Raw genomic sequence first — 24,094 nt, forward strand, 5'->3', positions numbered from 1 at the left:
TGAGGCGTAATAAATAAATTGTATGCCTCATAAGTCCGACGCCTCATAAGTCCGAAATTTCGGACTTATGAGGCGTCGGACCTATGAGGCGTCGGACTTATGATACGGCCCCTATATGAGAATAGCCAGACAGGAAGGACCAGCACTGAATGTTTTTATCTTTGGAGAAGGAGTTGACCAGGTCCATTATTCAAGTACCTCGGAAGCTGGCTCTCTCCGGATGGACACTGCGAGAAGGATATCAAGTCATTGTGTTGGCCAAGGGTGTTTTTGTGAAGCACACTGCTCCCTTCTAATGATGTGCATCGGGTCGGGTTGACCAAGCCAAATTTACCGACCCGAAACATTAGATATAAACCGAATCCGAACCGAAACCGATCTAAACTCCCTCAAACCGACCCGACCCGACGCAACAAAAAATAAGGTAAAACCGACCCGAACCGAACCGACCCGAAAAAACTCCGAATACCTGGCTTGGACAAAATAATCACTTCTTTGTGCCTGCCCTTACCCAGGTGGCATGAATTCTTTTGCATGGTGGCATGAATTCTTTTGAATTCAAAGGCATCGTCACTACGCGGTAACATGAACTGTTACAATCTATCTATTTCACTGTCAGTCCCGATCCGACTGGAGAAATTAATACTTGTGGCGGAACCGGGGGGCTGGCGGAACCCAGGGGGACTGCAACCTCGTCCCCAGTGTGTCGAGCAGTACGCTCCCACCACTACCTGCTCTCTCACCCTGGTATTGGATCATTTGCATGTGCAAGATTTTTGAACACGTATGCAAATGAGGACCAGTCTGGTGCCTGGATATGCGTTACACATTAGCGTTTGTTTTGGTAAGCGGTGTCTGGGGTAAAAACAGAGTCAATTCGTAGCAGCGCGAACACGGCGTGAGTTACGAAAACACGATTTTTGAAATCAAACTGTTACGATCTTATCGAGACAACATGCAGTATCATATTTCATATTAATATGAGCAAATTGGAAAGGAAATTAGTATTTTCGAGAAGGCGTGGACGAATGGTCGCGAAAACACGTACTGCACGTTGTGAATAATAGCACCAAGTACACGATAAAAATCCATTACTAGCCAATTGCGGTATCCAATTAGGATACAGGAAGAAAGTTTCCTATCCAGGGTTTACTATTGGAAACGCGGTTGGAAATAAAGTAAGTACTGGGGACGAGGTTGAGGGGGACTGGTCTTGTTTATCCCAGGACTCCAACCCACACCTATTATCCCACAAAAATATTTATTAGCCTAACGAACGCGTGAGCGGCTACCCAAACGAAAGGGGGACAATTAACGAACGGTGGACTAAGCCTAGGGGCTATTCGTTTGGTGGAAATATACCACCGTTTTGTGATTGAGTAATTAATTAAATGGAATTAGAGCAATACACGTAGCGACAATAGGCCTCAAAGTGAATTCAGGTAACCCTCACGGCAGACCTAGGTATACCCTCAGTGAACCTGGTAACCTTCACAGTGATCCTGGTAACCCTCACAATGAACTCGAGTAACCCTCACAGAGACAAGTGATTCCAAAGACGATTATAGATATGATTTATTCAAGAATCTCAATCATCAATGGATTTGTTCAATAATCACAGCTTACAATTGTTTACAATAATCTACAATAACAATAATATTCGAGGCGATTAATATTATGGACGTAAATATCTCACACAAGAGGCAATAACCCTCCCTGGTTATATCCAGGGTCAACTGCACCCTTAATAATATAAACAGAAAGATTAACTTCACGTGGTCAACTGATCCGTGTGTAGTAACTTATACAATTATAATGAAATAGCACAGTTCTAATAACCCTCACACAGTTTGAACTGTTCCTATAACCCTCACACAATAAAGGTAACCCTCAACCTGATTCAGCGTCAAAGCAGGCTGTACTGTGTAATTCCAATAACCCTCACACAGGAAAGGTAACCCTCAACACGATTAATACAATATAAGCCCTGTGTGCAATAACCCACACACAAAACCGGTAACCCTCACAAGTGCTCAGAACGCGGCTAATAAGAGAGTAACTCGTTAGGCAAGCTAGTTCAATGATCACGGCAATGATCGCCTCAGTCGTAAAACCCCACCGAATGGTGTGCAACCCACGACAAGCAATCTACCACCGAATCACAGTCCCACTAGCCTCTCAAACCAAGTTCTACAACTCCTAGCCCTTTTTGTTCTAGCACTAATCCAGACAAAATAGTCAGTCTTAATTTCCCAACTAAATCTTGGTCACCAATTATCTAAGATAATAGACAGTAATTTGAGTCAATAACAAAACCTGTGAGACTCCACCAACTCACCGGTCGCACCGTGTATGTCGATCGGACGTTGTCCCTAAATCTGAATAACCCTCGGAATTTAGCACTAGTTCTCGCTGAAATGATACACAATGATGTCTCGGTTTTACATCACCGTCGCCATCTTGAAACGAACTGGCTAGGCGATGTCAAGCACCACTTTATAAGCGCCCCGATTTTGGGCAATGCGCGCTGGTGATTGGCTTACGCGCGTTCATGCGTTATTGATGCTCAAGTCACGCCATATAATTCCCCAATTAAACGAACGAAGTGAAGTTCGATTGGGATTCTACCAATCCATTACCGGAATGAGGAGTCACGTGAGATTGTATTGTCTGGTTATACTGAGGTATGCCACACATTTAAAGGACAAAAGAAAGCAGAAACGGGCCTGCCTATATAACCGGCCGTTTCGTGCTCATTCATCAGTTATTCAAAGTAGCGTTTATTACGCTGGCTGTACCCAAAATTATGAAGGGTGGGGAACTCCTACTAAAGGGAGGGCGTCACGTGACTCCTCATTCCGGTAATGGATTGGTAGAATCCCAATCGAACTTCACTTCGTTCGTTTAATTGGGGAATTCTACCTCACCATTACCTCCAATCGGAATCACGTGAGACTTCAAAGCTAGCCAGTGTAATACTCACAAGTAAAAGAACAGATTTCATAATTATTCTTAAAAGACACAAGAGCCTTGAACAAACTTCAAAATTTATGTATGGACATCTGCTCCATAATAATAGGTCATCATGTTACTGTTCTCTCTCCAAAATACATTATCTTCCAGTTACAATGCAAAATTATACTAAATCGTAGCGCAAATATAAATAACAGATACACAAACTGTTTCTATTATTGTTTGTCAGTTTTTAACACTCTATCTGCAAATGTCTTTTCATCTCGTTTGTCAGTGCAAGTTCTATGGTAGAACTTCGCGAAGGTGGATGCGTTGGTCCAACCAGCCGTTTTCAAAATCGTGTCTATTGGCACTCCCTTGTCCACCGCTGCTGAGGTGGATGCAGCACGCACACTGTGCGCTTTAAACACTGATGTATCGATTCCTGCATCTTTAAGTGACTGTTTCAACCATCTCGATATAGTTGCTGTACAAACCTCCTTAAACGGAGGGACATAACTCAAAAATAACTTTGTTTTCTTACTCCGATACGTTTTAGTGCGTTTTATGTACATTGAAAGGGTTCTTACTACACACAAAGTTTTGTCTTCAAAAAATGGTGATAAAGTAACGACTGGTTGCAGTCTACCAGGTTGAGAAGTTTTAATAGGATCAGTTATCATTAATTTAATGGAACCATTATCAACAATCATATTGCTAGTTCGAAAAAGTGACAGTGTTTGTGCCCGCTGCCCTGTTGTAACAGCGCACAAACATACCAGTTTATATGTCAGATGTTTTAGACTAACTGATTCGATAGGTTCTAACTGGGCAATATATCTTAACAAAATATTGACGTCCCATGTATGGGAATATCTAGGTAGCTGGGGCCTTAGGTTAAAAATTCCCCGCATAAACCTTGTGACTAATGGATTAGTACCAAATTTTAATGCAGTGTCATCAGTTGACCATAAGAGCGAGGAGAGAGCACTGCGTGCTGTGTTTATAGTACTATATTCGGCACCATTATGAAATAATACAGTCAAAAACTCAAGGGCTTGTGCTACAGATGCATGAATTGGATTAATAGACCGTTCAAAACAGAAAGTGTATCCACTTCGTGATTGCTGAGCAGTACTGCTTCCTCGTGCTCGGTTTCCATGCCTCGATAATGATGTCGATAGTTCTGCGTGATAGTCCTCTTGAGCTGAGCGATCTCCTGACAGCAGTCCAGCACACAGCGCCAGACGATCTTGTAGAGGATGTTGCTGTTCTGGTCTTTGAGGAAGATACAGCAGATCGCCGATCATGGGAAGGATGACGGGTGTCCTGATGAGAACACGCAGCAGTCTCGGAAACCACGTCTGGGTTGTCCAATGTGGAAAAATCAAAATGATTGTCGCCTGGTCTCTCTCTACTTTCTGTATGACTCTGTCAATGAGAGCAAATGGAGGAAAACAATAAGCAATTTCATTGTTCCACAAACCGGAGAATGCATTGCATGATGAAGCCTCAGGGTCTGGGTGCCATGATACAAATGGTTTGAATTGATAATTTATTCGAGAGGCGAACATATCAACAGTTGGTTGGATTTCCAGCACTGATAATACCCGTTAAAAAACATACTCATTGAGTTTCCATTCCAAATTTTCATTGAATGACCGGGATAGATAATCAGCATCTATATTCAATTTGCCAGGGAGATGACAAGCAATTGGCCAAATGTCGTTTTGCAAACACCAAAACCATAACTCTCTTGCCAAATCGTTAAGTTCACTGGATTTACAGCCACCCATGTGGTTTATGTATGATTCTGCAGTTGTATTATCGAGTTCGATTAAAACAACTTTCCCCCTTAAATAAGGGAGGAAGGACTTCAGAGCATAAAACACTGCCGAAAGTTCCAAAAAATTGATATGCATTTTGGATTCGTGGGATGTCCACCCTCCGTTTGTACATAGATTTATCATAGGGCATGTGGCTCCCCAACCAGTGGGCGAGGCATCAGTCTGAATTTGCATATCACACACCCGTGCATTGATATTTCTGAATGAGGAACACCCATTTTTAATCCACCATTGTAAATCATGTTTTGCCTCTTGAGGCACGATCATGTACCCTGAAAAATTGCCATCATTTATTCTGAGTGCTTCGTCTTTCGCCATTTCAAGGCTTCTATAATAGAGGGGGCCAAGAGGCACTGCCGGAAAACAAGATATTAGTTTCCCAATCACTTGAGCAACAAGATGAATGGTTGGACGTTGCTGATTTAACAAATGGGCGCATGCTTCGACAATAGACGAAGCTTTCCCGGCTGGTAATCGCACAGACATTTCTATTGTGTCGATAACAAATCCCAAGTATTCAAGGACTTGAGTGGGCTTTTTGTGTGATTTCTTTTCATTAATAACGAACCCCAAATTCTCTACGAGTGAACACCTTGCCTCGACATTTTTGGAGCATTCGTCTTTTGAATCACCAATAAGGAGGGAGTCATCAATGTAATTGGCCGAAATGTAACCCATGTTACGCAATGTTGCCACTACAGGCTTCATGACTTTGGTGAATATTCGTGGTGCACTTGCAAGGCCAAAACATAAGCAAGTAAACTGCCATAACTTGTCTTTCCACTCAAAACACAAATATTTTTGATGTTCGTTTGCTATAGGGATAGTAAAGTAGGCATCTTTTAAATCAATGGATGCCAAATAGCAATCTTGACGGATAAGCGTCAGTGTGTATTCAAAAGTCTCCATTTTGAAATGGTGGTATTTCACGAATGTATTTAACCTTTTCAAGTTAATGATTGGTCTCATCGAACCATCTTTCTTTGGTCGAAGAAAATATTTGAGACAAATTCTCCATTACCGGGATGAGCTTGTTTGATTGCACCCTTGTCAAGCAACGTTTTTACCACATCATCTATTATCAATGATTCTGATTCTGAAAAGAGAATAGGTTTTAGAACCTCTTTTTGAAAAGGAATTTCTGTGAATTCGATGTGACAATGGGAGATACAGTCCAAAATCCATGTATCTGAGGTAATAGTTTTCCATGTGGAGGCGAAATATCTTAGCCTTCCTGCAATGTCAATACTATCATTATGACACTTACTCACTTCGCCACTTGCCAGTCTCTTGAATGGTGGTTGGCTTATGGTGATTGCTTCTGTTTTCCGCTTGACGTGTCCTGTGTCACGTAAGCAGAAGTTGGCCGTGCTTGGCTCTGATGCATGTAGGGTCGTCGGCCCCTTCGGTAAAATGGTTGTCGCTGCTGGCGGCCATAATACCGATAGTCCCCCGAAGGGTAATGCGTGCTTCGATTGAAGCCACGATTAAAGCCACGTCTACGACCACGGTTTGCACCGCCAGTGTCAAACCCGTGAACCTTGGAACCTAGCTTGTTGGTTTCTTGGATGGCCTTACAAGCCTGTACCAGATCATCACCAAATAAAAATGATGTGCATTGGGTTTGCGAAGAGCACAACGGTGCGTATTTTTGGCTCAAGTCGGGACGGATAAGATCTCGTCTCCGATAATTCAATTGTGCATTACCAGCGCCAAGCATGGCTACTGCATCCACTAGCATTCGGATGAGTTCAGCCGTATCGAGATTAGGCTGATCTTTGGAATTTCGAGCATTCAGCAGCTTATCTGTGGTCATTGTGATGGCGGTCAGTGCATGCATAATGTAGCCCTGTACTTTTTGCCATTTTACGTCCCGTGCACGGGTCGCAGGTTTAAAAAATGCCCATATTTCAGGGTTGACTTTTGTTAGGCTGAGATTCGGGCAGTTTTTTGGTTTGTCATATTGTTTGACTTTCTCTTCCAATTTCTCAGGTGCAATTTTGCCTCTAGCCAATGCATTAATGGTTCCAGCAAGCTTTTCATTAATTGCTGGTCCAACTTTATCGTCGCCCTCGACGAGGGTCGCCATTTCAGATAACAAATCATCATTTTTCTCTTCTAGAATATTCAGAAGGCTATCTAGATCGCCATCACAAAGACTGTCGCCCCCTTCGGGTACGATATTATCATTCTCATAATTCTCGCCCCTTTCGGGTACGAAATTGCCTCTTGAGGTCAAGTCGGATATATCATGATCATAAAATGCATCATAGCGCGGAGCGGGTGTGGGTCGCTGCGCAATAGCTTCAGCAAGCGTGGCTACTGTTTTTTGCAAGTTTGCTACGGTTTCGTGCAAATCAGATTGACCAGCTGCTTTCGAAGTGCTAGCACCGCGGTTACTTACGCTTTGCGTTGCAGCAGAGTCGACATTTTTGCGCTTGGTTTTTCTTTTAGCTGGAGTAGGCACAACGCTTGCTGCGGTTTGTTGCGTGAGACCAGATAGGTCTTCTTCTAGCTGTGTGAAAAAGCATTCGCTTTCAGATGGATCTACATGAATTACGACCTCATCTGCCATGTTGGCAAAGCTGTGTGGCCACGAACCGTGGTCCAGAGGCGATGTGTGGTATAAATACCCAAAAGTATCCGCACTACCGGCGATACTGAACACCAGAAATACACTCACTGATGAATGAGCACGAAACGGCCGGTTATATAGGCAGGCCCGTTTCTGCTTTCTTTTGTCCTTTAAATGTGTGGCATACCTCAGTATAACCAGACAATACAATCTCACGTGATTCCGATTGGAGGTAATGGTGAGGTAGAATTCATTGCGGATTGGTCTACGCGCACCATTATTATTAATGACCTATGCGCGCATACATAGACTAGTCTGTAGGTACCCTGTTTCGCCACAATACCGTGGGAACTTGATAGTGCGCTCGGTGGCCACACCACACAATGGACCACGATTTTTAGCACATACTTGGATCATTATAAGTGAAATGAACCCTGAAAGTTGCATGAAGATACGGTCTTCAAAACGGGAGGAATTATTTTTCAAAAAATTCGCCTGCCAACGTGAACATGTCTATGTGCATGTAGTTTCATTCAAAATAATGTGTTACGTAAACCTTTACAAATCGCCCTTCGCAACCACACGGCTGTATAGATAGGCCTAGATGACAAATCAGTCACTTAATTCGATGGCAAACAGAGACTGAGTTCGTTGGCACCTTAACGAATAACAATTGAATGCATTAAATTAGTGATGGGGCTCCGGCCCTATCACCCCTTGGTTTTGACTTCATTCTTCGTTGGATTTTTTTTGGGGTGATCAACCAGGTTACCGTTTTAAAATCGTTGGAGTTATGTGATGTTTTTTGTTGTTGTTCCTTTGTTCGCGTTTTTGTTTTCTGGACAATATAGGCCCTAATTTCCTGCGGCGTTTCTTTCAAATGGAACAATGCAAATAATTTCAAACTTGGTATGAACGTCAACCCTGATACAGAGATGTGCATACAAGTGTGACGTCATGATGACATCATCATTTATCAAATTCAACTTTTCTTTTCGTGAAATTCGTGTTGCTAGAGTGCACAATTCCAGTTATAACATCATCATGACTTTTTGTGTCTGACATCTCTCGCTGAACGTTTGCCTATGTTGTATTATTGAAGCAAAATGCTTTCGTTTTCAAGTTACATTAATAAGTCATTGCATTCCCGGTAGTCACCGAAGTAAAGGTTTTGTGCGTGAAAAAAATTGACCAAAGCGATATCTATCAACTCACAAAAAAAATGAACTCTGTATTCTCAAACATGATTAAACTTAGCACACAAAGAACACAGCTTCTCTCCCAAACTGCATCAATCTTCACTTGGAACCGTGCGGTGCTTCTCCTCTTGCTTGACCAAACTTGCCTTCGACCCACACTTTTCGGAAGACATCTTCCTTGATCTTGGCAAGCTTCCTCTTCAGTGTTGGCTTCCTATTCGATAGTTTCTCTAGTGGTTCATCTGAAATCGCCTCTAGCGACGGCAAATACGACGCTGTCGAAGCTTCAGGGGATACTGAGGGGTGTCCTGATTAGGCCTACTCTACATAACGAAGGAGAAGTCTCCTGTTACGCCTTGGATTACGCCTTGGCAGTTCTCCCTCATTATCCAAATTCGGCCTTGGCTCTACCTCTTGAGCCTCTACCACATCACTCGACGGTGCTTACCACTGGGCACGATTCCTCACTTGGAATCTCAGCACTCTCTTGTGCCTCTGTCAGCATTTCTGCTGCAGTTTCTTCTACTGCAGTTTCTACAACTGCTGCAGTTTCTTCTGCTGCTTGAACCCCCTCACTAGGGTTCTGTCCCTTCTTGTACCCCCAGGGTACAAGGGGTTTACCCTTGTATGGTTTCAGCCTATCACTGTGTACCACACGTGGCTTGCTTCATGGTCGCAAGTATTGAATGCAAAATGTAACATCTGATAAGCGGCTAACTATTAGCCATGGCCCCTCACATCTAAGCACCAACTTGGGGGACACGCCCTTCTTCCTCGCTTGATCGAAGAGCCAAACAAATTGTCCTTCTACGAAACCTCCCGGTTGAGCCGCCCGGCGGTCATAGTTTCGCTTGTGTCTCTGGGCATTCTTCCAGAGACACTCATAGGCCCTCTGGTGTGCAGCCTGCATATTCTTACGCAAGTTCTCTGCAAAGACTAGCCCAGGATCATCAACTTCGACCTCCTGACACTCTGTCACCAAGTCGATCGGCAAACTGACTTCTCTGCCTAGCATCATCACATTTGGCGATTCACCCGTTGAATCTTGGGGTGTACCTCGGTACACGAATGTGGCATACGGGAGGAACTCATCACAGTCCCGTTGTCGTCCCTTGGGATCAATCAACACCGAAACGATGTTCACAAGCGTTTTGTTTAAACGTTCGACCAACCCGTCAGATTTCGGATTGTATAAGTGGTGGTACGAGTCTTAGTGATGCCTAAGATCCGCAATACCTCGCCAAACACCTCCGACTCAAAGTTACTGCCTTTGTCCGAGTGCAGTTCCTGAGGAACCCCGAACCTGCAACCTGGCGGTGGCATCCAGAAGCGGATAGACCTCCATCCATTTTGTACTTAGTCAGCGACTACAAGGATCCACCGATTCCCGCTATAGCTCTTTGGCAGTGGCCCGAGCAAATCGATTGCCACCCTCTCCATGGGCACACCAACCCTATACAGTGCTGCAAGGGTGCCGTACCCGTCCTTGCTGGCGATTTCCGCCTAGCATGTCATAACTACGAATAAGCGACCTGATATCGGCCGCTACGCCTGGCCAGTAGTACCTCAGCCTCACCTTAATTGGCCTCGGTCTTTCTAACTCCAAGGTGGCCGTTGAGCAGCCCTCCATGCAGCTCTAACAAGACTTCGATCCGATGGTCTACTGGCAGCACCAACCGCCATCTTACCACCTTCCCATTATCGGACTCCCATCTCCGATAGAGATGTCCATATCTCACAACCATAAAGACCAAAGTGTCTTACTACCTGCTTGGGTGTGGGACACCGCCTGCCCAGCTGGGCGACTGTCACAACTCTATTTGGCTCTGATGAGCCAACCCATACAATTGTCGGCCAACTGGGCTTCCCTCAAGACTTCATTGTCAATGTCGGCTGAGCCTCTTTGCCCCTAGCCAGTGTCTCCTCTGGTTTGACCTGGCTCCAATAATCCTCATTGACCTAATTTTTCTCAGCAGTTGCCTCACTTAGGCCACAATACATACATGGCTGTCGAGACAGCCTATCAGCATAACCGTGTTTCTTTCCCGGCCTACGCCGAATCTCTACGTCGTACTCAGAAATAATCTGAATCCATCTTGCCACCTAACCTTCGGGGTTCTTAAAGTTGAGCAACCACCGAAGTGCGTCATCGTCTGTTCTCAACGTCACTTTTCAGCCATACAAATACTGCCGAACGTGCTTAAGGTATACGACAACTGCCAACAACTCTCATCGTGTCCCGCAATAATTGCGTTCAGCTTACGGCTAGCGTAAGCTAGGACTTTTTCATCTCCATCTTGTACTTGGGACAACACCCCACATATACCGTCTGCACTGGCATCTGTGTTGAGGAGAAAATCGCCCTCCGGAATTGAATTGGACAATATCGGGGCAGACTGGAGCTTAGCCTTAAGCTTATCAAATGCCACCTGGCATGCCTCGCTCCAAACAAACTCCCTGGCCTTCTCGGTAAGGGCGTGAAGGGGACTCGCAGTTTCTGCGAAACCCTTGATGTACTTTCTGTAATAGGATGTGAGGCCAAAGAAACTTCTGACACCCCTTACACATCGAGGGACTGCAGGCTAATCGGCAACGGCTTGGACCTTCTTGGGGTCTGTTGCCACCCCATCCGCTGAGACAATGTGCCCAAATAACTCACGTTGAAATAAATTGCACTTGCTGGGCTTCAGCTTCAGCCCAGCATCCCTCAACCTACCCAACACTATGCGGAGACGCTCTTGGGTCTCCTCAACCGTTCGACCAAACACAATGATGTCGTCTAGGTAAATCAAAATGATGTCCCACTGCAGGCCCCTCATGATCTGCTCCATAAGGCGCTCAAATGTTGCTGGAGCGTTGCATAACCCAAAGGGCATGCACTTCCAGCGGTAGAGACCATTCCTCACCACAAAGGATGACTTCTGGCTGGCGTCTTCGTTCGCAGCCCAGGGGCTGTTAGAAGGCTCTAAGATGCCTCTCCCCTGTAGGTCAACAATTTGCCTCAGAATCTCCTTCTTGTAACTATATGGGTGACGCCATGGCCGTTCCTTAACCGGCCTTGCATCTCCGGTATTGATGTGGTGTCGAACCACACCAGTCCGGCCAATATCGAATTCACCACTCAAAAAGACATCTTGAAAATCTCTCAAACATCCTTGGACCAACCCATGTCGTTCTACGTCAACATTGGCTTTACACCGATCGAATAAATCGACCAAGTGCTCGGGTAACTCAGGCTCTGTGGCACAAGTAGCCACTTTGCCTACCTGAATTGCACTCGCCTCTACCACGGAGATAACTCCTGCGGTTGTCCCCTTTCTAGCTGTCCTGGTCTCACGACCAGGATTGAAAACTCTTAGCGGGACGTACTCAGTCCCTGCTTCCACCAATGATCACCTTAGCGCTAAGCTTTTCGTGGCTAACTCAGCTCCTCCCTCAAGAGGTTCAACAATTGCCGGTCCAGCTAGGTAATGACATTTTCTTAGCCATCACTCAACAAAAAATCAACCAAAGAATCTACACCTAAGATGCCAGCGCATCTTATCTCTGCAAACACTGCCTTCACCGGGGAAATAGAACGACCGATGTGAATGTTTACCAATGCCACTACCAGCACTTCCAGTGGTTTACCCATCAACCTGCTGGACGCTAAGCTCATGTGCGAGCAAGGCCGGCCTATGCTCTTTTGGCACCTGGTAGTAGGTCTTACTACTAATCAATGTATCAGCCGACCCGGTCGACAAAATATCTGCACCCGGTCGACAAAATATCTGCAATTTGTCTTCCTGACAACTCCTTCCACAAATAAGCCATGCTTTGGGCTCTGGACAACACTTGGTGTCACAATCAATCTCTTATCGCAGCTTGACGTCCGCGAACCATTTTCCCCACCAAGCTTGGGGTGCTTTACTGTGGAGGACCCTTCGGAGTCTCCAGTCTGCCCGCGGGTCCTCCGTTTGGCTGGTCTCCGTTTCCCTGCTGGAACTTTATTTCCTTTGGGTGGCTTCTTGCAACCTCTTGCAAAATGGCCTGTCCCACCTCAATTGAAACACTCCTTCGGCCCTTGCCGACGATGTCGCAATTGAACTAAGTAATTCTCAGCCTGCAAGCCGGAATCACACCTCCTTTTCAACAACTGCACCATTTCCGCATAACTATACTCATGCGGACCCTTTTCCCAGTACTCTGAAAGCATTTCCCGGAAGGCTTGCAGCGAGGCATGTGGCGGGTTCCTCATCATCCTAGTGGTTAGCCTTCTTACAAGACTTCAAATGTCTGTGGTACTTCCTCCACAAGACCTTACCACTATACCTATCAGGAATGATGTTTGGACGGTGCCGCTTCCGCCCCAACTGCTCCTTCAACGCACTCTCATTACATACCCTTGGCTCCTTTTTCAATGGCCAAGAGCCTACCGACGGGACAACTTCAACCTTTCCCAATCGGTCAATACTATCGCCTACTCGGGTAGCAAAACTCAAAAGTTCTGGCCTCAACTTCTCAGGGGTCAAAACCTCCTGTCCCTCTGCAAAGGGATTCTTCCGTGCCGAATCACTTCGGCTTGGGTATATTACTCAGACCATCTTCCTCAAACGCACTAGGCATCTTAGCCACCGGCGTTTTAACCTCTGCCTACACATCCAATGCAGGTTTCCTAAAGGGTGTACTCTCATTAATGTGCACCTCTTTTCTGCCCTCATGGACATCGCCACACTCGGCATCATCGCCTTTGCCCTGAAAGACTCATTGCCAGTTTCGCCTGAGACTCGAAACTCAATTTCCGGGTCAACCCGAAGCCGACATTTCTCTAGCTCAGCCGCTTTTACAGACTTTTCTAGATGCAGCAACTGATGCTCCATCCCCAGGCGACTCAATTCCTTTTCGAGTGCCTGTACTCTCACCTGGTGAGGCAACCGCACCACGCTGTCTGCTTATGGCAACGATATCCGACAAACAGACCCTTTTTAACAACACCAAACAATTTCGTAAGCCCTCCCAAAGCTTCCAACTTATTAGCGAATTTACTCAATCAATTCCAATCCCACTTCTGGCATCATTTTGTGGTGGATTGCTCCCGAACCCACATTCTTCCTCGGACCGGAGATATTATTTATTGAATCATCAATTGTCTTATGAATGATGGATAATTAAATGACCTGATGAAGCTTCTTGGATTTGGGGAACCCTTTTATTATTAATTAAACCTGCTGTATGGCTTACTACCCGATGTGCAAGGCTGACTACCTCGCTGTTTGGCTTATATCTACAAGGCTTACAAACTACAACAGCCGTTAAGTTTATTATAGCAGTTCTGAGGTAACAATTACAGCTGCAGACGCTCAATGTGGCTTACTTAGCTGCTGGGGTCGCTAGTCAGCCACATAGGGAACGCAGCCGTATGAAATCAAGGTCAGTACACGTTTACGGCTATTCACCGTAAAGGTGTACACCACAGCAGTAAACACCGACACCTCTTCCAATACTTGGCACGCAATCCCGAGTCATTCAACCGCATAAAAACTCGCCGCTCACGCAAATTTTTCTCCATTCATATAAGCTGTTATGAGTTGTTCACGACATATCGCGCCATTTACGTGCTCCACTGTTCACCATGGGCAAGGCTGAAGTCGGTGGTTCGAGCCGCCAGGGCTGGTGTGCGGTTTTCTGCTTGTTCGTGAGCTGGTTGCTTTGGTCAGTAATACTCAAAAGTCTTGGTGTGATGCTGCCTACATTGCAGGAACAGTTCGCCGCCCAGACCTGGCTGATCGGCTGGATGATATCGATCATTAATGGCGTTATTTATGTCTCAGGTAATTATATTGAATTCGTGTTTATATTGCATATTCAATAAGTTTGCCCAGTTTTTGAATACATTTCCCGATTTCAGTTGTTTGAAAATCTGCATGTATTTAATTTGCAACTTGGCCTGTCAGGTCAAAAGCAAAAATTCTTGTGGACTCATCATCAAACGTTTACACAAATTAAAAAAAAGGTCTAAAATTGCGCTTAGCTACCTTTAATACGTGTCAGAACATGAGTTACACTGTTATTTCGGTTGTGTACTATATGAACCTAGCAACCAGTTGTGTAATAAAACAACTTGTGTAATATTTTACACTGTTGTGTACACAACAGGTTGCTAGGTTCATATAGTACACAACCGTTTGGTTTTTACACAACCGAAATAACAGTGCATGTACAGTGTGAAACAACATCTCTAACAGGCTTTACTGTAAGGCTTTACAAACGCCTACCTTGATATTCATCAAGCTAATGCTAGTTATGAGAATTACTTGACTAATCCTAACGAAAATTCCATTTTCCTTAATCCTACACCAAAAACAAAAATCCATGAAATAGTTTAAATCTGTCATAACCAAAATGAGTGATCCCCATTTTGAAAATGTCTCTCTATCTAAAGGGGTTTTCCCAGATAAATTGAACATTTCCAGAGTCACTCCTACATTTAAAAAAGAAGACCCTGCTGAGCTTTGTAATTATATACCAATTTAAGTACTGTCCTGTTTTTCCTACACTCTTGAAAAAGTTTCGTACAAAAGAACAGTAAAATGATAATCAATATGGTTTTCGATCTAGTTTCTCCACTTCAATGGGACTTTTTGACGTAGAAGATAAATAGCCAAAACCTTTGATAAGAATGCCTTTTCAATTGGTATTTTCTTAAGCTTTTGATACCATAAACCATGGTATCCGCGGGGTTGCCCATGACTGGTTTGCAGGTTATTTGAATAATCGTCAACAGTGTACAAGTTTTAACTATTGCCTGTCTGATTTAAAAATCTCATTTAAAAATCTCATGCGGAGTACCCCAGGGCTCTCAGCTAGGACCTTTGCTCTTTTTAATCTACATTAATGATATTTCAACGACATCTAAATTGTTGTCCTTTATATTATATGCTGATGACACTAGTTTATTCTATGGTAACAAAGATCTTATTTTTCTCTTTAATAATGTCAACAATGGACTGATCAGTATGTGATTGGTTAAAAGCTAACCGTTTATCTCTTAACCTAACTAAATGTAATTATATGATCTTCAGTAACAGGGACAAACAGAATAATTCATCAAACTTAAATATTTTATTGGATAACACAACTGTCAAGAAGGTAGATAAGTTCAGATTTTTAGGATGATCAATGATGACAGATTGATATGGAAATATCACATCGATGAGATTGTAAGTAAAGTATCTAAGAGTATTGGAGTTATAAACATATTATGTTGTTTCCGTTTAGGTATTAAATACTCCATATAGTTCATTAATACTTCTTTATTTTTCTTACTGTAACATTGTTTGTGAAAATACATTCCGTACGAATTTAGATAAACTAATAAAATTGCAGAAAAAAAGTTGTTCGCATTATTACCAATTCACCATATAGGGCCCACAGTCAACCACTCTTACGTGAGCTACAATATAACAAACCTAAATAAAAAAGCATAACAAACCTAAATAAATACCAACAAGCACTATTTATGAATAGTTTACTGCCCATTTCCTATTCAAACATGTTTGTACTTGTATAGCTAAAACACTCGGGGGGGGGGGTGGTCTACCAACTTACATTTCCACATGTCGCAACAAAGAACATCTGCCTTTCAATACAACATTAAATACTCAGAGCCAAAATTATGGAATAATTTACCATTCCCTCTAAGATGTTCAAGGTCATAACATATTTTTCAACGCAAACTTAAATTGTACCTTATGTAATGTAAAATATTTTGTGTCTCTGCCCTTGGACTTTGTATGGAAATCCTACTCGTAGCCCATTATAACTATTTTTCATAACTTTGTTTACTGATAAGAATTATTTGTTTTTCTGTAATTATTCGTCTGTTTTGTGTGTGTGTGTGTAATGGCATGCCTGATACACGAGCTATGCTTTTAAAGTTTTGCCCCCTCTAGTGGCCTTTATATCTTGTTCAATTCTTATATCCTTCTTTATTTCTTTCATGAAGAGAATATATATGTGTTTGTATGAAAATAAATGTGTTTGTATGAATGTAATTAACTAAAATTGGCCACTCGGGGTAATGGTAATTAGCCATCACCCCAATCACAAATCCCCCCCCGATCCGCCCTTGCATTTTTTGGAAAGGAAGTTGGACCTTACTAGTACACTTGGATAGTTCCTTGGTTTTTCTTGGTACTCGCTTTACCGGATAATAAGCAGGGGTGTTAATACTTACATCTCTTTATTTTTCATTTCTTATGTAATCAAGGTCTCTTTGCTAAACCACTGGAGGTCATGTTTGGTGCCCGCACTGTAGTGACGGTCGGTGGTTTCTTGGTGGGGATATCCATGATCATCGCTTCTTTTTCCACTAGTGTTGTAATGCTGACACTGACGTTGGCACTGCTAGCAGGTAAAAATGTCTGTGTTCCATTTGGAAGATAGTGACATTTGGACGATAGTGACATTTGGACGATAGTGACATTATTAGACAAGACCCCTCATTGTTTTCACATTGAATGGCTGCAATTTATTTAATGTGAAACACTCTTACTCTTAGTACAAGGAGCGATTCGACATTGATTCTGCATCAGTGGCGTATAGGGGGGGGGGAGCAAGGTGTTATTTTGTTAAAAATATCGTAAACGTTTCGACGGTTTTCAGACGGTTCAGACGTCGATACAGTTAAGTCTTAATTTTGCCCCCTGTAGCATGAAAAGCTGGATACATCGCTGTTCTGCATTCCTTTTGCGTTAGGACTCAGCAGTTTTACGGTTTTTTGCATGTGATGTTAGTCATGTTGTGCATTTTTTTTTCATTCTGCGCCACTTTAAGGACAGTAAGTTTAACCATTACTAATACATTATAATTTAGGCAGGACGCGCAAAACCTGTTTACCACAGGTGTTTTCGCAGCTTGAAGGTTGAAAAACCTTCGTAACAGCAGTTGTATCGATTCATATCAATACAAATTAGTGAAGAGTGTTTTTTACGAAAGCTAAAAGAACAGCGAGACGTTAAAAAAAAAACCTCTTTGCGGCATCTTTCTCACCATTGTAGTTTCACATCCGAACGGAAACGTATACGTATACGTTTAGTTAAAGGGACATTACGTACTGAAATACGCCCAATTGGGCTACGAAACGCGTTTTAAAAGAAATTATATTACATGGAAAGAGCATTTAAATGTAGGATATAAACGTCCACACAACCATCCTTTAAATACTGTGCGTTTTTATGTTATTCTTGCGAGAACCATGTGTAAACGAGTTTTGGGGGTCACTATTTGGACTCTCAAAAATTGAGCTGTTGAGTTCTACTTGTGAAGCCTGCCGCACAGTGCATTGCATTCTGCGGACGTACGAGAAACAATATTGTTGTATGGTGCTGTGTGTATTATGTGAAAACACACAACATGTAATGTCTGGTTGAATGTACATGGCTGGAAATACGTATGCGACAAAATTTCCGCCGCGTTCGATGTAAACAACCGATTTTTCGTCTTTTCTCGGGAACGGTAAGACAAGGTAGTTTCCTTTCAACCAGACCTTAAAATAGGATAAGTAAACTATCCAAAACATACAATTTTCGGGGATTTCAGGACGTAATACCCCTTTAAAATGAATCGTATTACACAGTGACAGTGTGGCGCAAAGCATATCGCCAGGTGGCGCAACTGTAGGCCCATCATGACTCGCTCGTATTCTCGTCTTTCAGGACCTTCTATGAGTGTCGTCAATATTCTGTCAAGGAGCTTGATGGGCCGTCATTTTACGACACACTATGCCACAGCAAATGGAATTGGAACATCGGGGGCCTCTGTTGGCTTGATCATCGTGGCGCCATTTACCCAGCTTCTGCTGAATACCTATGGCTGGAGAGGTACTTTCCTCATTCTGGGTGGATTTAGCCTGCATCTTGGGGTGTGTGGCGCCCTCTTGCAGTCACCACCGACTGATGAAACAAAGAAGAATGGTGAGTACCAGTCACTTGGCCCAGACATCGATGAAGCACCAGTGGTTAGCTCACCAAGTGCCGAGGAGACTGGCAATTCGAAGTTGTCATCCCGACTTATCACCTTTAAGGACGCCATCTGCGCTCAGATGTCTCATTTTGGATTCTCGGTTTGTCTCCGGGTCCCATTTTGGATCACAACGGTCATATTCTGTTGCAGCAACTTCTGCGGTGCCCAGTGGTACATCTACTACATTTCCCAAGCCGAAGCCAAAGGTTTCTCACCGTACGACGCTGTGACATTCACCACGGCTGCAGGGGTCGGAAATTTACTTATCAAGATCCTGTCTGGCCCTATCGTGGACCGAGGTCTGCTGAAATTGCGACCAGCGATTGTGCTGACTATTATGCTGAGCTCCTCGGCTCTACTGATAACTCCCTTGGTAAATTCCTACTGGCTGATGATGGCCAATGCCTCCATCTTTTATGGCGCTTTTGGAGCAGTTGTCTCACTGAATGATCTGTACACCAGAGAGCTACTTGGTACTGATCTTTTGGCATGTGCTTTCGCGTGGATGGAGCTAGTGACGGCCGTGTTATGTTTCAGTCTTGGATTCTTTCCAGGTAAGACACATAACATATAAACATTGTATCTGCATGTAATAATCTTATCACGAATATCAAAATGAAATTATTACATACTTTTGATTTTATGACTTAGCGGTTATACACTATAATTGATGCTTTAAACAATGAGGTCGATTATTTAGATACGGCCACAGTGAGCTGGACTTTCACCACAAACTAAAAATCACGCCAGTATTTTGAAACAATTATACAATTCATTTTTGACGTTCTATGTTTGAGGATGTTGTAAGACACATATCTGCATAATATCTTATCATGACAATCAAAATGAAATCATTAAATACTTTTGATTTTATGACTTAGAAGTTATACACCATAACTGATGCTTTATAAAATGCAGTCGATTAGAAACGGCCAGAGTGAGCTGAACTATACTGCAAGCTAAAAATCACGCCAGTACTTTGAAAAAATTACAAAATTTATTTTTGACGTTCTGTGTTGAGAACAAGTAGGCCTAAATTGACATTGTTTACATTTCTTGTGACTGTTGCTGCAACAAATATCTTTGTTAAAGTTTGTTAAACTTTTTCCACCCACTTTTCTTGTAGGCTGGTTATACGACCAGAGTGGCAGTTACGATTTGTCCTTTGTCATCTTGGGATGTATATCGTATCTATCGTTGGCGGCGCTGATGGTGGAATGGTTCTTGGCTAGATGGTCAGATGGCAAAAGTAGGAGAAATACCGAACGAGAACCGTAGTTCGACTATCTTCGCTCCAGCCCACGCTAGACGATCGTAGTTTAATAACGGTCGAGTCAGTTGAAACAGCCTACGGAGGTTGATCGCCGGATGTCTCTTCGTGAAAACGCAAAATGCAATTATCGAGATATGTGCCCCTTGTATCATTAATGTAATTGGGAAATTAATGATGTTTTGGCTTACAGAAGCATGTCAAAATGGTTAAGTACAATGTTTTAAAGCAAAATAGAGAAAAAAATTAAGTGACGTATGTGTCTCTTTGTTAAAACGTTCACGAATATGGATGAATAATCATTTGGCAGTTAAACTCAATTGCCACTGCATTATTTACAAGTAATTTTGTAACGTTTTCTCATATTTTTTGCAATATAATTATGTACGAAAAATTTGTCAATGTAGGCCTAATGTCATTTTACAAATAATTTTCTTTGCAACAGCATTATTTACAAATAAGTTGTCAACATTATGTCTTTATTCACAACATTTCTTTTTGTAAGAGCATTATTTTTGTAATAGTTTTTGACAAAGTATAATTCTTTATATGTAATTTGCATGCATGTTATCCTTGTTTGCCAAGTCATTACTTATTTAAAATGCTAACAAAGACATTTTGATTCATATATAATCAATGTTTACATTTTCTTACTAATTTTAACACCGCATTGTACATGGAGGTTTGAATATTGCATCCAGGATTGACTGATTGATTCTGGTTAACTAAAAAAAAAAGAAGAATTTCCCAGTAAACTGCAACATACTTCCTGCAATATTAAAAGTGACCACAATGCTATTTCACTAAGTAATAACCTCCCAGAATAACCCCAGAGGTCCTGGGTTATAGAAATTCAGTGCTGAGCTGGTGACCAATCCTCGGTATAAAAACATGTTTCAGAGCATCATTAAGCAGTGTGAGACAGATGAACAAGTATACTCTCAGACAAAGAAAATCACTCGGGAAATGTTCAAAGTAGAAGGTAAGGAAACATTTTCTTTCAAGGACCATGGCAAGTGAAAAAAGTACCAGCACTGACAAACTGAGCAAAGAGCTGCTTGTCTTGCATGGTAGATGGGACAACTCCCATAACAAAAACTGAACCTTAAAATCAGCAAAACAAAACCAGGCTGAGCTAGAACGAATAGTTGCCTACAAAACAAAAGGTGTCATCAATCGCTCCAGAGTGAAATGGTCCGAAACCTGGTGAAAAAAACCCAATAAATATTTCATGGGCCATGAAAAAATTAGGGCTATTAAAAAGCTGATGGTTTTCCTTAAAGCAACAGATGGTAAAATTGTTAACGATCATACCTCCATTATGAAAAAAAATGTTCACTATTATACGGAGCTTTATTCATCAAAAACATTCCTGATAAAAAAAAAATCAGTATTTAAATGACATAACGAGTGATCAATAAGTCAATGAATCGATGTGAAGGCTTACTGACAATAAAAGAATGTGAAGATGCGCTATTCGCTATGAAAAATAACAAAGCTCCAGGGCCCGATGGGATTTCTGTCGAGTTTTATTAAACTTGTTGGCATGACATACAGTGTGAGTAAAAAAAAAAATTGTAGCACCAAAAAAATACTGACTGGAAAGCCAATTTTAGAAACTACTTTTAGTTGAAAAAATTTACCAGATATATATGATAATATTTTGCGTATATGCCGCTTGATTCAAGAGAATCACACGATTTCTCAGTTTTGTGAGTATTATTTTTCTGCTTGATGCCAATGGTTCCGTCGTGGCGCAAGGAAATCGCAGGTCGACCTGAGGCCGGCTTATGGGGTTCGGGGCCCGCCCAAGCTCAACGCCCGCCTGGCCAGATTTCCCAGTTGCGTATACGACCCAAATCATGCTAGAGGCCAGCAGTGCAAGTACTGTCACAAAAACAAAACTGGACACTTCAGCAGAGTTTGCCGATCCAAGCGCAAACACATGCGAGCTGTGACTGCTCCCAATTAATCTGAAGATGAAATTGAGTTCTTCGTCGGCTCAGTATCGGGTAACAGTGACCAATCACTCACTTCATGGCGCCAGACCATTGTTGTTGAGAACAAGCCCGTCAACTTCCTGCTCGACATGTTGACACCGGGTCAGAGGTAAACATACTGCCGTTACATGTTAACCGTACCCTCAAGCTCCGTGACACGACATTGCAGTTCACCCCTACAACCCGTTTGTGTGGTTTCTTAACCCGTTTATGTCTTTTACTTCGGCGAGAAAGACAAACTGAGAGGTCAGTAGCGTCTATCATGTGAAGTCAAGGGCAAGTACCATAATCTGAGCTTTCTTGTTATTGAACTATATACGTTGGCGTATGTGGTTTAGGTACTGGTGCGTGCTGTTGGTGTAGTCGGGATTGCATAGACTGTGCTTTGGGAGACAACTTCAGACTTGCTGTCATACGAGATTCTCTCTCAAATTTTCTTAACGCCACTTGCAGCTCATGGAATGTCATTTCTCTTAGTCTCATCGGAGCTAATCGTTGTGCCACCCTCTCATCCCTCACTCCTCGCATCAATTGCTGTGTCCAGGGGCGGCGGAACTGGGGGGAGGGGGGGGGGGGGTCTGGGGGGAGTTTGCCCCCCCCCCCAGATTTTCCCAAGTGCCCCTTTTGCGGCCATATTAATGTGCCCCCTCGAACAGTAAAGTGCCCCTCAAGATACAACAAAAACGCCCTTAGGCCCCCCCCCAAAAAAGTCTCCGGTTTCTGGTATGGAGCTTGTCCAAAAAGTGGTGCGGCGACGCGGCTTTTCTTTTTTTGTACCTGACTTTTATGCTTCAAATGTCGACTGATGACTGCAAATGGTGCCCAACTAAACTTAGTGCAAATATATGGGAGTCCAGAGAGGCCACATAAAGCTTATTCTCGATCATAACCCCATCTAAAAACACGTTAAAATTGTGCAGCAGCAGGATTCCAGTCAAACCAGTGAGTTTGGCGGTTTTGAGACATCATCTTTCATTGAAAAAAAAAGACGTTTCATTTTGCCGACGCGCATGGCTACGGCGACGCGCGCGCATACCAGAAACCGGAGACTTTTTTTTGTTGGCCTTAAGTATCTTACTATTTCTTAGAAGTAACCATATCCCAATAATGGTATAGATATTTTTGATATAAACGAGGAATATGAAAACCAAGTCCCAAAACCCATACAATACGGCCTGAAAAAGGGTACATAATGCCTATTTAGCATATAATCATTGGTTTTGAAGAGCGCCCCCTATGTTGTAAGATGGTACCAGGTGAAGCTGAGGTGAAGGAGACTGAGGTTGCTTTTGCAATGGCTTGACGTGCGACGGGTAACTTTGGTGAAGGGATGAGTTTGGAGGTTGTATTTGGCGAATGATGTTCCGGATGGGTTGACAAGGTTGTTGGGTGAGTGAGACTTGTAGTCGGTGTTGATAACAAACCTTCATCTTTGGGTTGTCTTCTGGGGGTGGCCATAATTAATGAATAGAAACAATATGTTCTGATCTGAACACAATTATTCAAGTTGTACGAAATGACATTGAAATGCTGTGAAAAATAAATCAGTTGTACGGCAGATACCAAGCCAGAAAATACCAACAATGCAATACAATACATGGATTTCAATTGATTGGAAGAAAGGAGCAATTATAATAAACCTTCAATGAATACTAAATCCAAGATGAGTTTACAGAACAAATCAATCAAGTGATGAGCAGTGCAATCAGAAAATCAAATTATTTCTCAGCAGTTAATCAATAACTCACTGGGTAATACAGAATAATCAGCAACTTTTACAGCAATTCGACTCTACACCTTATCACCGATAAACTTATGGAAAAATCGATCAAATTGTCAAGGTATGCTGCCTAAAAATAATCCAACAGAGCTTGAATAAGTTTCGTGTAAATTGTTTTGCTCTACAGGACCATATTTTTCACACAATTACCACTGAAATCAAATCAAATCCAACACTATACTCAGCTTGTGTGTGGTCAAACTAAACGAACCTGCTTTCAGACAAAAACACGACACAAGTTATATAACAGTACCTGTCAGGAATTTGGGCATTCAACTCTTACAAAATAATCGAAAGAACACTGATTGAACAGTAGCACTACAACGGATTATCTTGGAACAATTTGTACAACAATAGTCAAGGAATGGAAGCAGTATGTACCATGGCCGTAAAACAAGTGAGTCTTTCAATCTTTATCAATGATTGACTTTCACTTACGGCGTCCGAGTTCCACTGTGCCAGCCTGTGG

General features: G+C 42.7%; 2 protein-coding genes across 3 annotated transcripts; one reads left to right on the plus strand and one right to left on the minus strand.

The window, feature by feature from the left end:
* Positions 1-2,878: 2,878 nt before the first annotated feature.
* LOC119743061 lies at positions 2,879-7,623 on the minus strand. 2 transcript variants are annotated; one of them, XM_038219404.1, is made up of 2 exons: positions 6,071-7,623; positions 2,879-4,383 (listed from the first exon to the last, which is right to left on the minus strand). In XM_038219404.1, exon 1 carries the CDS (start codon positions 7,372-7,374, stop codon positions 6,106-6,108), a length of 1,269 nt encoding a protein of 422 aa, XP_038075332.1. In that variant the 5' UTR covers positions 7,375-7,623; the 3' UTR covers positions 2,879-4,383; positions 6,071-6,105. The 2 variants fall into 2 exon arrangements, with proteins under 2 accessions (XP_038075332.1, XP_038075331.1); XM_038219403.1 differs by having other exon boundaries at positions 6,067-7,623.
* Positions 7,624-14,115: 6,492 nt separating this feature from the next.
* Positions 14,116-21,338, plus strand: LOC119743197 (monocarboxylate transporter 12-like). Its single transcript, XM_038219575.1, has 4 exons — positions 14,116-14,383; positions 16,822-16,965; positions 18,269-19,129; positions 19,702-21,338. Exons 1-4 carry the CDS (start codon positions 14,185-14,187, stop codon positions 19,851-19,853), a joined length of 1,356 nt encoding a protein of 451 aa, XP_038075503.1. The 5' UTR covers positions 14,116-14,184; the 3' UTR covers positions 19,854-21,338.
* The last annotated feature ends 2,756 nt before the right edge of the window (positions 21,339-24,094 follow it).

The sequence above is a fragment of the Patiria miniata genome, unplaced genomic scaffold (assembly GCF_015706575.1).
Source record: "Patiria miniata isolate m_02_andy unplaced genomic scaffold, ASM1570657v1 HiC_scaffold_6, whole genome shotgun sequence".
NCBI lineage: Eukaryota > Metazoa > Echinodermata > Asteroidea > Valvatida > Asterinidae > Patiria > Patiria miniata.

Coding starts and splice junctions, on each gene's coding strand:
- LOC119743061 (XM_038219404.1), bottom strand. CDS start 7,374: ATGGCAGATGAGGTCGTAATTCATGTAGATCCATCTGAAAGCGAATGC.
- LOC119743197 (XM_038219575.1), top strand. CDS start 14,185: ATGGGCAAGGCTGAAGTCGGTGGTTCGAGCCGCCAGGGCTGGTGTGCG. Junction 16,966..18,268: donor GACGTTGGCACTGCTAGCAG/GTAAAAATGTCT, acceptor CTCGTCTTTCAG/GACCTTCTATGAGTGTCGTC. Junction 19,130..19,701: donor CAGTCTTGGATTCTTTCCAG/GTAAGACACATA, acceptor CTTTTCTTGTAG/GCTGGTTATACGACCAGAGT.